This window comes from Macaca fascicularis, chromosome 18 (assembly GCF_037993035.2).
Source record: "Macaca fascicularis isolate 582-1 chromosome 18, T2T-MFA8v1.1".
Taxonomy (NCBI): Eukaryota; Metazoa; Chordata; class Mammalia; order Primates; family Cercopithecidae; genus Macaca; species Macaca fascicularis.
In genome coordinates this window covers 10,487,988-10,501,314 of record NC_088392.1, presented here as the reverse complement: position 1 = coordinate 10,501,314, position 13,327 = coordinate 10,487,988, and the positions used below count along the sequence as shown (strand labels likewise).

Genomic DNA, 13,327 nt, shown 5'->3' with positions numbered 1-13,327 from the left:
ATGCAGCCAAAAAATGCATGAGATCATATCCTTTGCAGCAACATGGATGGAGGTGCATTATCCTATGCAAACTAATCCAGGAACAGAAAACCAAATACTGCATATTCTCACTCATAAGTGGGAGCTAAACAATGAGAACACATGGACACAAAGAGGGGAACAACAGACACCAGGGATTACTCGAGGGTGGAGAGCGGGAGGAGGATCAGAAAAATTACCTATCAGGTACTATGCATATGACCTGGATGACAAAATAATCTGTACACCAAACCCCCACGACACACAGTTTACCTATATAACAAACCTGCACATGTACCGCTGAAGCTAAACAAAAGTTTTTTAGAAAAAGAGGATGCCCACTTAAATAAATCTACCCTAAAGACACACCTGTACATTTATAAAACAGCATAAGCACATTATTCATTGTACATAATTTATATTAACAACATCCACCAAGAGACTGGGTTAACAAATACACAACGAAGCATTTGCTACCTATAAAAAAGAATGAGAAAATCTCACGTCTAGATAAGGAATAACCCCCATACCTACTATTCTATGTATATAAGACGTATTCTTAAGTTACAAAAACAGGGTGCAAACAGTGTATATAATATACCACCTTTTATGCAGGAAGGGGAGAGGATAAGAATCTACATACTTAGTTGCTTACATTTGCAAAAATAAAATAAAAATAGAAAAAAATAGCCAGAAAATAAAAATGACTACCAATAAGGAAAACATCTTCAAGGTAACTGAATGGGAGGGAGGCATCTCTGAGCTACATTTTTACGAAGAAAAAACAACTCCCAATAGTGAAAACAAATCTAATTGTATGCTGAATTGGTAATGGTAGCTTTAAGGCACAGTATTTTGACTGTATATCCTTAGTGAGATTAGTCTATGTCAAAAAGAACTGCCAGGAAATCTTGAACTTTTTAGTAGAGTTGTTCATAGTAATGTTAATACTGCTGTTCCGAAACTATCTTACGTATGTTTAAGGTCAAAGCTAATAAGTAATTATGCTGATACTGCTAGGAACGAAGACTTTCTACAAGCAAGCGCAAGAATAAGAAATACAAATTTAAAATAAGAAAAATAAAAATATAAATTCACGATCTTTAAAAATATGTATTTCCTAAATGTTCCTGAAAGGAAAGAATGATATCACAGTAGCTATAACCACTTCTAATGGCCTGGTTTTGGTCTTAATATACCTTCCCCTATTAGCAGTAACCAGAACCTTTGGAAAAATAGGCCTGTTCCAGGCTATTTATACAATAAGCATGGGACATATTGAGTCAAAAAGAAAAAAGATTTTGAACACTAATGAGACAATGAAACTAGCTTAAAAGAACCAAAATCTTAAAAAAAAATACTATTCCCTATATCCCAAAGAAAACATTGATTCTCACCATATCTATACCAAAAAGGCTGCTGTCATCCCAGATATCTGTTGAAATTGCTTCACCAATAAGTGTCATATCCTCTGCAAGCAATTCCAGAACTCTTACTATCATTTGTCTGCTACCTAGGAATACAAACAGAAAAACATAAAGGAGAAAAAGTTACTTAACTTTAAAATAATCAGCTGAATATCATATTGCTCATATTCTAGTTAGTCATACTCCAACATTTTCTTTTCTAATGTTCTTAGAACTTTAGAGAAATGACAATTTACAATCAAATTGAAGGCTTCTGTTCCAATCACAACACTACTTTACTACATAACAAATAAAATACACTTATAATTGGAAAAGATATTGAAAGTAGCAATAATCTAACAGGTACTGTGAGATAGATCAAAATAATTTTCCTAATTTAGGGACCAACTATGTTACACGTAATATGTGACAAAGCACCAGAAAGATTTAGGAAACTTATTCCAATAATTTCTACTTAGTACTAGAAGGCTTGAGTCTTCTCATAAATCAATATTTTCCCACACAGGAGTTGCCAGGGAAGCTAAGCTTGGACTGGAGCAACTAAAGGAATAAATGAACATGCTGACATTTGCTAAAGAAACTTCAAGAAACTCTATTTGCACTCACCTTAAACTCAAAAAATCTTCCCAAAGTCACACCCACCAGAGCAAACTCCTTTCTCCACAGAGACAGAATAACAGACTCCATCTCCATTATCCTATGTGAGACGAAGATTCACACTAGACCTTCCCACCCCGCATCCCAAAGGTTAAGTTCTAATGAATCAAAGTAAAACAAACTACCAGATTGGAAGGATCTAGATTAATTTTTTTACTAGAACAGCTGGAGCAAATTCTCCTAGAAATCTCTTATGATATTGAACAGTTACAAATCATGCCATAATTTACCACAAAAGGGCAGGAGAACATTTCGAAGTTTTTATGTACCAAGATATAGCTTTATAATTATCAATCTGACTTTTTAAAGCAAATTAAGAAAAGGTTAAATGCAAAATCATTAAAGTCTAAAACTGTTCTTCTCAGCTTACCAGACAGATAAACATATGTACTTTATGATGCCACAGTTCAGTTCTTCCTTCATTTCAGATTATTAGTAGATGAATTAATACATAGTTCCAGCTAGTAGAAGCACTTACTGAGTAAAACGTATGGGTACACAGTTTTCCTCAGTATAAAAACATTTTAAATGTTTTCCAAATACATACTTTCCTGCTTCTTTCTCCTCCATCACCTCCAAGTGGCAAAAAATAGACATAGGACTTAAAGAACCATTAACTTGGAATATATATTTTTACTTTGCCAGTATAAAGTAAAAAGGGCAAAACTTTCTTATCTTATTTATATCCTGATGAGTTTATCAAATGCTGAAAATGTATAGATTTTGAGAATAAAAATCATGACTGCTTTCTTTCTAAAACTTTCTTTACCTTGCAAAATGCTAAAGTATTTAAGAGCATGGACTTTAGATTCAGAAGAATCGTGGTTCAAGTCCCTGCTTTTAGCTGTTTGACTTCAGGCAAGTTTCTAAACCACTCTAAAACTCACCTTCATCACTTGTAAAAATGGAGATAAAATTAGTAACTACCACTATTGGAAGGAAAGAAAGGGTTGATATGAAGAGTGCATGAAATAATGAACACAAAACCAAAGTATGAAGGCAGAACCCAGTAGGGACTCAATACATGGTAACTGCTATTTCATTTCTAGACTCAGTAGACATCCGCCATATTGTTATTGCTGTCACCGTTGTTCAGCACAGTTACAATTAAATACCAGTGTATATTTCAGTAAACCTCTTCAAATTTTCCTAGCACATCTGAACAAAAATGTAATCTGAAAATATTTGTGGGTTTTTTAAAGAATAATTACCACAAAGGGAAGAATCCAGTTTTGGAGTTTTGTTTTTAACATGTTAAGTGGCTTAAGTAGTAAGAAATGAATGGGAAGAGTGAACAACTGACAGCTATTCAAAAAGTTTCCAAAGAGCAAAAGCCAAAGATTTTTTTATTCTGGTCTATTCAAGCCAGTTCACCTTTTATAACTTATTCCAGTTGCTCTATGTTGTCATTGTTCAAATTTAAAATAGCCATATAACCCAAAAAAAAAGAAAAAAATAAGATGACAGCAAGAATAAATGCAAAAAAATTAAAATTCTAAAAAAAATAAGCGTGAAAGCCAATAAAAACTCGTAAAATGGAAGGGCTAGCTGAATAGCCCTCCATGGCATCCACATTTAATTTAAAAATAATAAAGACTTTATTACATTTTTAAAAATTTATATCTCAAAAGATAAGTAAACATAGATTGCAAAAGCCCTAACACAGAAGAGAAAAAAAGGAAAATCCTAACGAAACACAAAAAAACACAAATTGCATCAGGATTATGATTTCAAAAACAACTAACCTGTTCTTAAGAGAGGAACAGCTGATTCCAGAACGGAGACACAAAACTGGGGAAGACTGAGCTGCTGGAATTGTAGCTCCAATGTGTCTTCAGTTTCCAGCTCTGGCAGATCTATGTGTCCCATATCCAAAGGTGAATGAACGGATATCCTAGAGTTTACATGAGCATGACTACTACTTCCACTGCAAAATAAACAAATGATCAACCTTGCATATAGAAACAATCCCCAAACAGATTTACTGCATATCTGCTGCCTGGCATATCAGAAGCCTCATACAAGTCACAACTCTATTGCTTCATTCAACTCTGGTCAGATTTGGAGAAACTTTGACAAATTTACGAAATTAAATTCCATAAAGACGACTCAAGGCCGGGAGTGGTGGCTTATGCCTGTAATCCCAGAACTTCGGGAGGCTGAGGCGGGCAAATCACCTGAGGTCAGGAGTTCAAGACCAGCCTGGCCAACATGGTGAAACCCCATCTCTACTAAACATACAAAAAAAACCTAGCTGTGCATGGTGGCACGCGCCTATAACCCCAGCTACTGGGGAGGCTGAGGCAGGAGAATCTTCTGAGCCCAGGAGGTAGAGGTTGCAGTGAGCTGAGATTGCGCCACTGCACTGCAGCCTAGGCGACAGAGCAAGACTCCATCTCAAAAAAAAAAAAAAAAAAAAAAAAAGACTCAAAATTGTAAATGAAGCCAAAAATGCATCTATATTTTGCTTTTCAGGCTGATATCTCAAAGTATGTCAACATTCCTATAGTAGCCATCAATATTAGCACTGATAACCCATTCATTTCTAAAAGAAAACAAGCAGATTTATAGGAAAGCTCTTCTGTATTCAACTTGTAAAGACCAAACCAACAGTTCATACAGTTTCCTAGATTTTCTGAGTTTCACCACTGTTCCAAGTAAGCCAATGTTAGGAAATGAAGGGTGTTTCCAGAAAAACATCGTGGGAAATGCATTACTTCATTTAGCACATTCGACATCATGTAGTGACTTCAAAAATGCACCCCAAAAAAAGGAACATCCCATCGTCCTTGGCTTTCTTCATTAAAAAGTTCTTACCTTGGATGCAAAGTGCTGGAGTAAGGATTTAAGAAGTGTAGAAAGGCTAGAGCCTCACATTTACAAAGAGCCTCAAAATTTTGTCTTTTGGTGTTATCCACAATTGAAGCTGAATCACAAGAGATATATTAATGCTATGGAACATTTAAATCTGCCCGAATTATATACCAACTTTGTCGTTTCTTCAATTTCAAGAAACCAAGCACCCCAAAATATGGAAACAACTAGGGCTTCTGTGTAACTCTGAAAGGCCACATGAGGAAGCTGTTCACTCATGAGTGAAAACTTACAACCATGAAGCACACAAGAGAATGAGGCAGAAAGGCTTTATAAGGAGAAAGAGAAAAACGTGACTGATCAACCAATTACAATATAAGAACTAAGAGCACAGACTCTCCTATCATTTTATTTAACCCTAGCTCTGCTCTTTACCAACTGTCATGCTTCTAACCTCTCTAAACCTCAGATTTTTCTGTAAAATGAGGATGATAATAATAATACCAATCCCATTATATAATATCAATCCTATTCTAAGACAACTAAAGGAGATAAAGTATGCAAAGCACAGGGCATAACACCATGCACACAGCAGGTATGAAATGGTATTAGCTTGTTAACAGTAGTAGCAGTATTGCAAGAAAATAAGCCAACAGACTAATGCTCAACTTACTGAACATTTTTTAGAATGACACTAAAGAAGAGGCTAATATGTTTTTAACACGTTTGCAGCCCAAGGATAAGGTAACATACAAATACCACACCAATCCTTTTAAGCAAAGTTGGTGTATGAAAATCTGGGTGCCAAGCACTGGGGGCCAAGCATGGTAACTCATGTCTGTAATGTCAACACTTTATGAGGCCAAGATGGCTCACTTGAGCCCAGGAGTTTGAGACTAGCCTGGGAAACACAGTGAGACCTCGTCTCTACAAAAAATAAAAGGCTTAGCCAAGTGTGGTAGTGCACACCTGTGGTCCCAGCTACTTGGGAGGCTGAGGATCACTTGAGCCCAGAAGTCAAGGCTATAATCGGGCCACTGCACTCCATCCTAGGCAAGAGAGTGAGATCTTGTCTCAAAAAAAAAAAAAAAGAAAGAAAAAGAAAAAATCTGTATTTACACAAATATCATAAATTGTTCACCTTGAAAGAGTCCTTATTTTATAAAATTCTCCAACCATTCCTTTTAACAATAAACACTTATGCATTTGTCATAAGACAAAAATATGTTTAAAATACTATCAAAAGTGTATCTATCATTTAAAGCTATAATTTTAAACTAGATCATATTCCATTTGTGGCTGGTAAAAACAACTTAGTGGGTCAGAATCATTTTTTTTTAATGAAATCAGAACTGAAAATATAGTTCAGTGTGTCGAATATAGTATCAGAATACTATTTTGTGAACCTTTTGCTTTGGGGGACACATACACACACATATATACATAAACAGAGTATACGTTCACGTACTGAGCACTGAGTTGCTGAGCTGGGATGTAATATTTATCTGTCCTTACTGTGGATCATGGTCAAAAAAAGTATGAAGCCAGGTTTTAACACAAGGCCTATACCTATGTTAATGTTTCAAAAAAAAAAAAAAAAAAAGGACAGAAAAATAATTATCTCCTTCTGAAATTAACACACACAAGTTAACCAGCATTTCTAATTTCCCCAGAGACATTGCGTACCTAGAGGACACTGCATCCCAATCCTGGCCATCTCCTCTGGGTCGCTGGCCTGTGCGTCCAACCACAGAAGGCCGAGGGCTGCTGCTTCCCGGGGAAGGGTTCTGGGAATGATGAGTACCTCTTGCTTCATGACAATAAGATAAAGAAGAATTTTGGGAAACTGTGTCTGGAGAAAAAAAGAAAGAATAAAATTATCCCTTAGTAGAAACAGACTTCTGACTATGTAGTATTTATGTATCATTCTTCCAAAAACATTAACAAATTAAGATAGTAGGAATCCTTTTACAGGGGTAAAAACAAAAGCAAAGATCAAACTTTTCTATAAGTATTCACTTAGCACATTTAGGTTTATATCTAACTGATTTGATTACATGGGACCTTCTAGTCAATGGTATTCAATTACAACATTAGAGACTACCAAAGGAGAAAACACTAGATCATGCACTCTCTGTTAAAACTCTCCAAGAATGGCTACCTCACACGATACATAAAAATTAATTCAAAATGGATCAACAACCTAAATATAAAAGCTAAAGCCATAAAGCTCTTAGCAGAAAAAGTAGGTCTAAATCTTCATGAACTTGAATTTGGCAATGGATTGTTAAATATGACATCGAAAGCACAAACAACCAAAGAACACACAGATAAGCAGGACTTCATCAAAATTTAAAACTTTGGTACCCCAAGGAACATTACAAGAAAGTGTCAAGATAACCCATAGAGTGGGAGAAAATATTGGCAAACCATGTATCTGATAAGGGTGTTAATTTTCAGAATATCTAAGTAACCTGAAACCCAGCAATAAAGAAAACAGCCCAATGTTTAAAATGGGCAAAGAACTTTATTAAACATTTCTCCAAAGAAGATATATGAACAAACAATAAGCACATGAAAAGTCATTAGAGATTCACTGGTCATTAATCACTAGGTCTTTAGAGAAATGCAAATCAAAACCATGAGATACCACTTAACATCTACTAGGATGACTATAATTATTTTTAAAAAAGAAAAAAATGAACAAGTTAGTGATGATGTGGAAAAACTGGAAGCTTTATATATTGCTGATAGGAATGTAAATGGTACAGCTGCTGTGGAAAATAGTTTGGCGATTCTTCAAAAAGTTAAAGATAAAATTTCCGTATGATGCAGCAATTTCACTCCTAGGTATTACCCAAAAGAATTGAAACCAGGCACTGAACAGACACTTGCATGCCAATGTTCACTGAAGCATTACTCACAATAGCCAAACGTGGATACATCCCACATGTCCATCAACAAATGCACAGATGAATAAAATGTGGGATATACATGCAATGGAATATCATTCAGCCATAAAAAGGAATGAAGTTCTGATACATGCTACAATGTGTATGAAGCTTGAAAACATTATAAATAAACCAGACACAAAAGGATAAATATTGTATGATTCCTCTTAGATGAGGTACCTAAAATAGACAAAATCAGACAGAAAGTAAATTAGAGGTTATCAAGAGCTTTGGGGAAAGAAAAAATGAGGAATCACTGCTTAACGATTAGAGTTTCTGTTTAAGATAATGAAGAGGTTTAGAACCAGGTAGTGGTGATGGTTGCACACAATGCGAATGTAATTAATGTCACCATATTGTACACTTAAAAATGTTTATAATGGCATATTTTATATTATATATATTTTACCCCAATTTAAAAAAAGAATTAGGTAATAAAAGCATTTACAGTCAGAGAGAGGGGGGAAAAAGAAACTCTCCAAGAGTTTCTCACTACACTTCAAAGAAAATACAAAACCTTTAAAAAGATCTGCAAGCCCCAATGTACTCTGGCCCCTGACTACCTCTCTGATGGCACCTCATTCTCCTCTCCTGCCCGGCTCCCTGCACTCCACTCTCATGGGCTTTATTTCAGTTGCTCAAGGACATCACCCTCAGTGCTACCTTGAGGCCTCGCCTTCCCTGCAACATTATTCTTGCAGCTCTTCGAGTGACGGTTCCTTGTCACCCTTCAGGTCACCTCCTCTCAGGGGCTTTCCCTGACTATCCTAAATGAAGCTATGTTTACCCAGCCACGTTCTGTCACATCACCCTTTTTATTTCCTTCAAGTACTTCTTATCTCAAGCAAACTTGACTATTTGTTTATCACCTGTCCCCAGTCTTTTAAAATAGATGCTCATAACGGCATGGATCTTATTTGTTTGTTCAGTGTTATACTTCCCTGGAGGCTAGACTATCAGCGGCATATAATAGGTAATAAATACATACTTATTAAATACATTAACAATTATTCAGAGATATCAACTATTTTTAATCAACATCATAACTCTTTTTCTGTTGAAGTATGGGGTAGCCATCATACATTCATTGTGTCATTTACACGATGCCATTACTCTAAAATCTAGAATAAAACCAAGGTAAAGCATAAATATTCAAGTAGCACAAGATCAGTGAAACCCCCAATGAAATAGGGATTAACTATGAAACATGATGACAAATGACTATAATATTTGACTTTCAATGCAGATTGCACTAAGCACACAAAAATCCTCAATTGTACCATTTTGTTGAAGCCAGACTGGTACTCTATTTGGCCATTAGGTGGCGCTTTTTCTCTGAAAAGTCTGGCATTGCTGGAACACTTGACTACATCGCAAGTTGCATATAAATACTTTTCATAAAATTCAAATCAATATTTTTCAAACAAAACAATTTATTAACACTATATGTAACTTGCTAAAATGCCACAGTCCTACTTGAATAGTCATACCCAATATCCTAGTCACGACGTCCTAACAACACTATATAGAATTTCTACAAGTCTGGGAGAAAAAAGAAAAACACCTTGTAAGTATCTGTTATCCAAAAAAAAAAAAAAAAAAAAAAGGCTCAAGAGATCATGGCAGTTTCTGTCATTCACGCAATCTGTAAAGATAATCATTTGAATACATTTAGGAGTGGGGAGTTTATGTTGTGAAAATGCGTACACAATAAACCCTAACAGTAACTATAATGGAAAGTTCTCAGAAAAATCTACAAATAACACCAGTGGCTAATGAACAGATAAAAATAAATACCCTGTTTATTGGAGAAAAAACCTGGATCTCGGTGAAAGTTAAGTCTGTTTCTTAAATACATGCACAGCTGCTGCAGGCAGGACACTGACTGTAATGCCAGGCGATGCTTTCCATCTCCTCCAAAGGCCAGTTTCAACAGAGATAAAAGGCTCTGAAATCAACAAGAGCCATGAAAATGATTAAGGGAACAAAGTGCTCAACTTCAAAGAAGAATGTGGAGCTTAAGTAAGTAAGCCTAAGTGAATAATCAAGAGAAGTAAAATAAGTTGCCAAATAGTTGCAAGACATAAGAAACAGAAATGGGCAAAATAAGGCAAGTAGATGGGTCAAAATAAAATAAGACAATATTTAAATAAAATAGTCAGTGTTTCCTAATTTCTAAAATCTGTTGGTTGAGTAACTATTCTGAGAGAAGACAGGAATTATTCCCCATTCAGGACACTACATTACAGAGAACACTTTAAAAATCACAGCAAGCCCTTTTCATCTCAAGCATCTAAATCATTTGACCACATTTTGGGAATTAACAGCTTTCCTCTGCTATCATTTGCCAGCTTTGATCCTATGTATTAACAGTTGCCACCCACTGGAGTCCGTTTCAGCCCTGGCAGTGTGGAGCGAGAACACTGAAGCCTTACTGGCTGCTGTGGAGATGCCACAATTCCCCACCCTGGATCCCTCTCTCTCTACTATATAAGCAATAAACTAGAAAAAAGAAAATAATTCATCTGTTATTCAGTGCTACTGTATTTTCACGTTATACATGCTACAGCATGTAGCACTGTGTGTTAAATAAACTAGATACCCAAGAAGCAATGTTATTCTTACTTTTAATAAGGGCTCCTGCACAATCTCAATGTCCAAAGTCTACTCTACCCTTTAGGTGATCCATAAATGGTAACTCAAGGTGGCCGAACTGTACTGCAAGTGTCAAATGAAACTACTACTATTGGAAGAACTATAACTATCCACCTAAGTTAGTGAATACGTGTTTTAAATAGCCAAATACTTCACTTTTTAAAAATGTGAGTACAAAGTTCCTTCCCAAGAACTCCTACTCTGCAAAATTTGCTTTATTGCAAAAAGTTCTCTAGTTCAAAATCTAAAACAATTAAGGAGGGCACTGACCTGAACAATTTTTGGCCTTTGAAGGAAAATCTCAGCAGGAAAATCTTGCATGATAACGTCCTTCAATAGTTCACAGGTGTTCCAGATTAAAGTGTGGTTACTACTTCTTAAAGAGCTACAAAACATAGTGTTAATCATTTTTAAGAAGAGTTCATCTATTCCAAATTCTAAGTAGCCTACTGACACAATGACTCCATTAACAATCTTTCGGGTCTCAGCTGAGATCTCACTTCTCCAGAAAAGCCTTCCTAGATCTTTTCCCTAACCAATAAACAACCCTAGGGCAGCGCTGCTTCCATTTGTCCATTATTTGTGATATTATAACTGCCTGTTGATTCTGCACTCCCCGCTAGATCCTCTCAAGAGCAGGAACGACATCATACTAACCACTGTACCCTCAGAGATTATCCTAAGGCTACAAAATGAGTTCAGTGAGGTCAAAGAGCACAGAATTCTAGGAAATCTGCCAATTAAATTAAGAAATGAGACAGAACAAAAGTACAGAGGCAAATTCTAAGAATGAAAGTCCTTACTGATCTTCCCTACTCAAGGTGAATCAGATTAGGACTCCCCTCTTATCCCATACAGAGGACACCCAGCCACTTCTGCCCACCTAGGATTGGCAGTTGTTTACTCCCCACCCCCAAAAAATCACACCCCTTTTCTCAGCCCAGTTCCATTACACAATACACCATTCACTATCCAGAGGCATGTATCAGAAATTATCACCATCTCTGCCTTTGGGACTGACTCAAAACTAAGAGATCATACAACCTTCTAACCCTTTCCCATGTGCACTCTGCCTCCTGAATATGTTGTTCCAAGAGAATTCACTGATACTCTTAGAACTGTCATCATTAAAAATCATTTAATGGCATCCACCTGTAATCTGGATCTAGTCCTAGTAAACTGGTCTTTATTTTCCAGATTTATACCCCAAAAAAGCAGACAACTTGTGTATTGTGACATTTATGAAATTGTGCAAAGTGAATCTGGACATTAAAATACTCTCCAAATTTCTATGTATCAGCTATTTACTCTTGTGGGTAGCAATCAATTAACAGTCATCACATTAGATTGGATCAGTGGTACCCAACCTTATCCACATGGCATAGTTTGTCTCCTAATGAAGCCCACATTTTGAAATATATTCTGCCAAAAAGACTACATTTATGTTTAATTTTCCATTTTTATTAATCAAGGGCATAAGTAATGGCCAAAAAGAGAATCTGGCCAATAAGAGAAAACTCCTGTTACCAAGGACTACACGAGATTCCAACCACAAAAAGAAACCTGGGCCAGATGCAGTGGCTCACACCTGTAATCTCAGCACTTTGAGAGGCCAAGGGGGGCGGATCACTTGAGATTAAGGCTTCAAGACCAGCTTGGCCAACATGGGGAAACCCTGTCTCTACTAAAAATACAAAAATTAGCTGAGCGTGGTGGCACATGCCAGTAATTCCAGCTATTCAGGAGGCTGCGGCATGAGAATCACTTGAACCCAGGAGGCGGAGGTTGCACTGAGCCAGATCGTGCCATTGCACTCCAGCCAGGGTGACAGAGTGAGACTGTCTCAAAAATAAAATAAAAGAAACTTGATGTGTAGATTGATTAAAAGCAAATAGGAATTTTTTTCTGGCTAGCTTTTTGAAAAACAAAAATCTTTCAAAAATGACCATTACTACTTTTCACTGCCACTAGTATCTTTTCCTGGTAAAACATATTGTAATAACTATCAAACTTAATGACTATAAGTGAACAAAAACACCTGAAAAATACATCAAGCTTCGTACCTTTCATTAGAGGAGAGGACATGTCTGTCTGTGGTGGTCAGGGGTAGCCAAGGAAATGTAGAAAACTTCAAGCACTTCACAGTCTGATTTACTGTCAATGGAATAGCAAAGCTTAAGGTATCAAGGAATAAAGAGATGACAGATTCACAATGTTAAAAGTAAGTTTTCCCTTTAAAACAAGTCCCAAAATAAAGGCTACATCTCGGTAACCTAAAATATACCAAACAAGGTCAGCAGGAAATTTGTTCTGTCACAGTAAATAAGAGAGTTCTCATTTCATAATTTAAACAGAACTCATATTATATTAAAATAAGTACTAGAAGAAGAGCATTAAACACAATCCAATACAGACTGACATATAAAGTTTCCATTAAATTTTCTATTTTACCCTGTGGCTGACCAGAACATCAAACTTAAATTCAACATAAAAGGAACTGACATTTAGGGAAAACCTTAACTTTTAGAAATTAAAAATGATAAAACATAATGATACACTACATCTAGCCATGTTCAAATATCCTATATGGTGTCAGGTGTTTTAAACCTCTGTGAAGATGACTTGAAGACCGTAAGGTCGAAAAACAAATATCAGTGTTCAAACAAGATTAAAAGAAATCTGAGAAAGCAACACAGTTTTAAACTATCCCCATGCAAGTTATTTTTAACAGATCTTATATAGTACAAGTTAAGGTGGCAACACTGAGAAACAGCATCTAGATAAGTCCTTCCAAATGGCAGTCTT

General features: G+C 36.1%; 1 protein-coding gene across 13 annotated transcripts in view; it reads right to left on the bottom strand.

The window, feature by feature from the left end:
* RTTN (rotatin) overlaps positions 1-13,327 on the bottom strand; it is a 193,793-nt gene that overhangs the window by 174,894 nt on the left and 5,572 nt on the right. For all 13 annotated transcript variants that reach the window (XR_012427194.1, XR_012427193.1, XR_012427192.1 and 10 more), the window contains 6 exons: positions 12,586-12,676; positions 10,793-10,907; positions 9,665-9,815; positions 6,603-6,768; positions 3,848-4,029; positions 1,416-1,531 (listed from right to left, as the gene is read on the bottom strand). Coding sequence is in view for 8 of the 13 variants with exons in the window: in XM_074022620.1 (XP_073878721.1) it covers positions 1,416-1,531; positions 3,848-4,029; positions 6,603-6,768; positions 9,665-9,815; positions 10,793-10,907; positions 12,586-12,676 (821 nt within the window). In the remaining 5 variants the exon portion in view is untranslated. The remainder of the gene's footprint in view (positions 1-1,415; positions 1,532-3,847; positions 4,030-6,602; positions 6,769-9,664; positions 9,816-10,792; positions 10,908-12,585; positions 12,677-13,327) is intronic.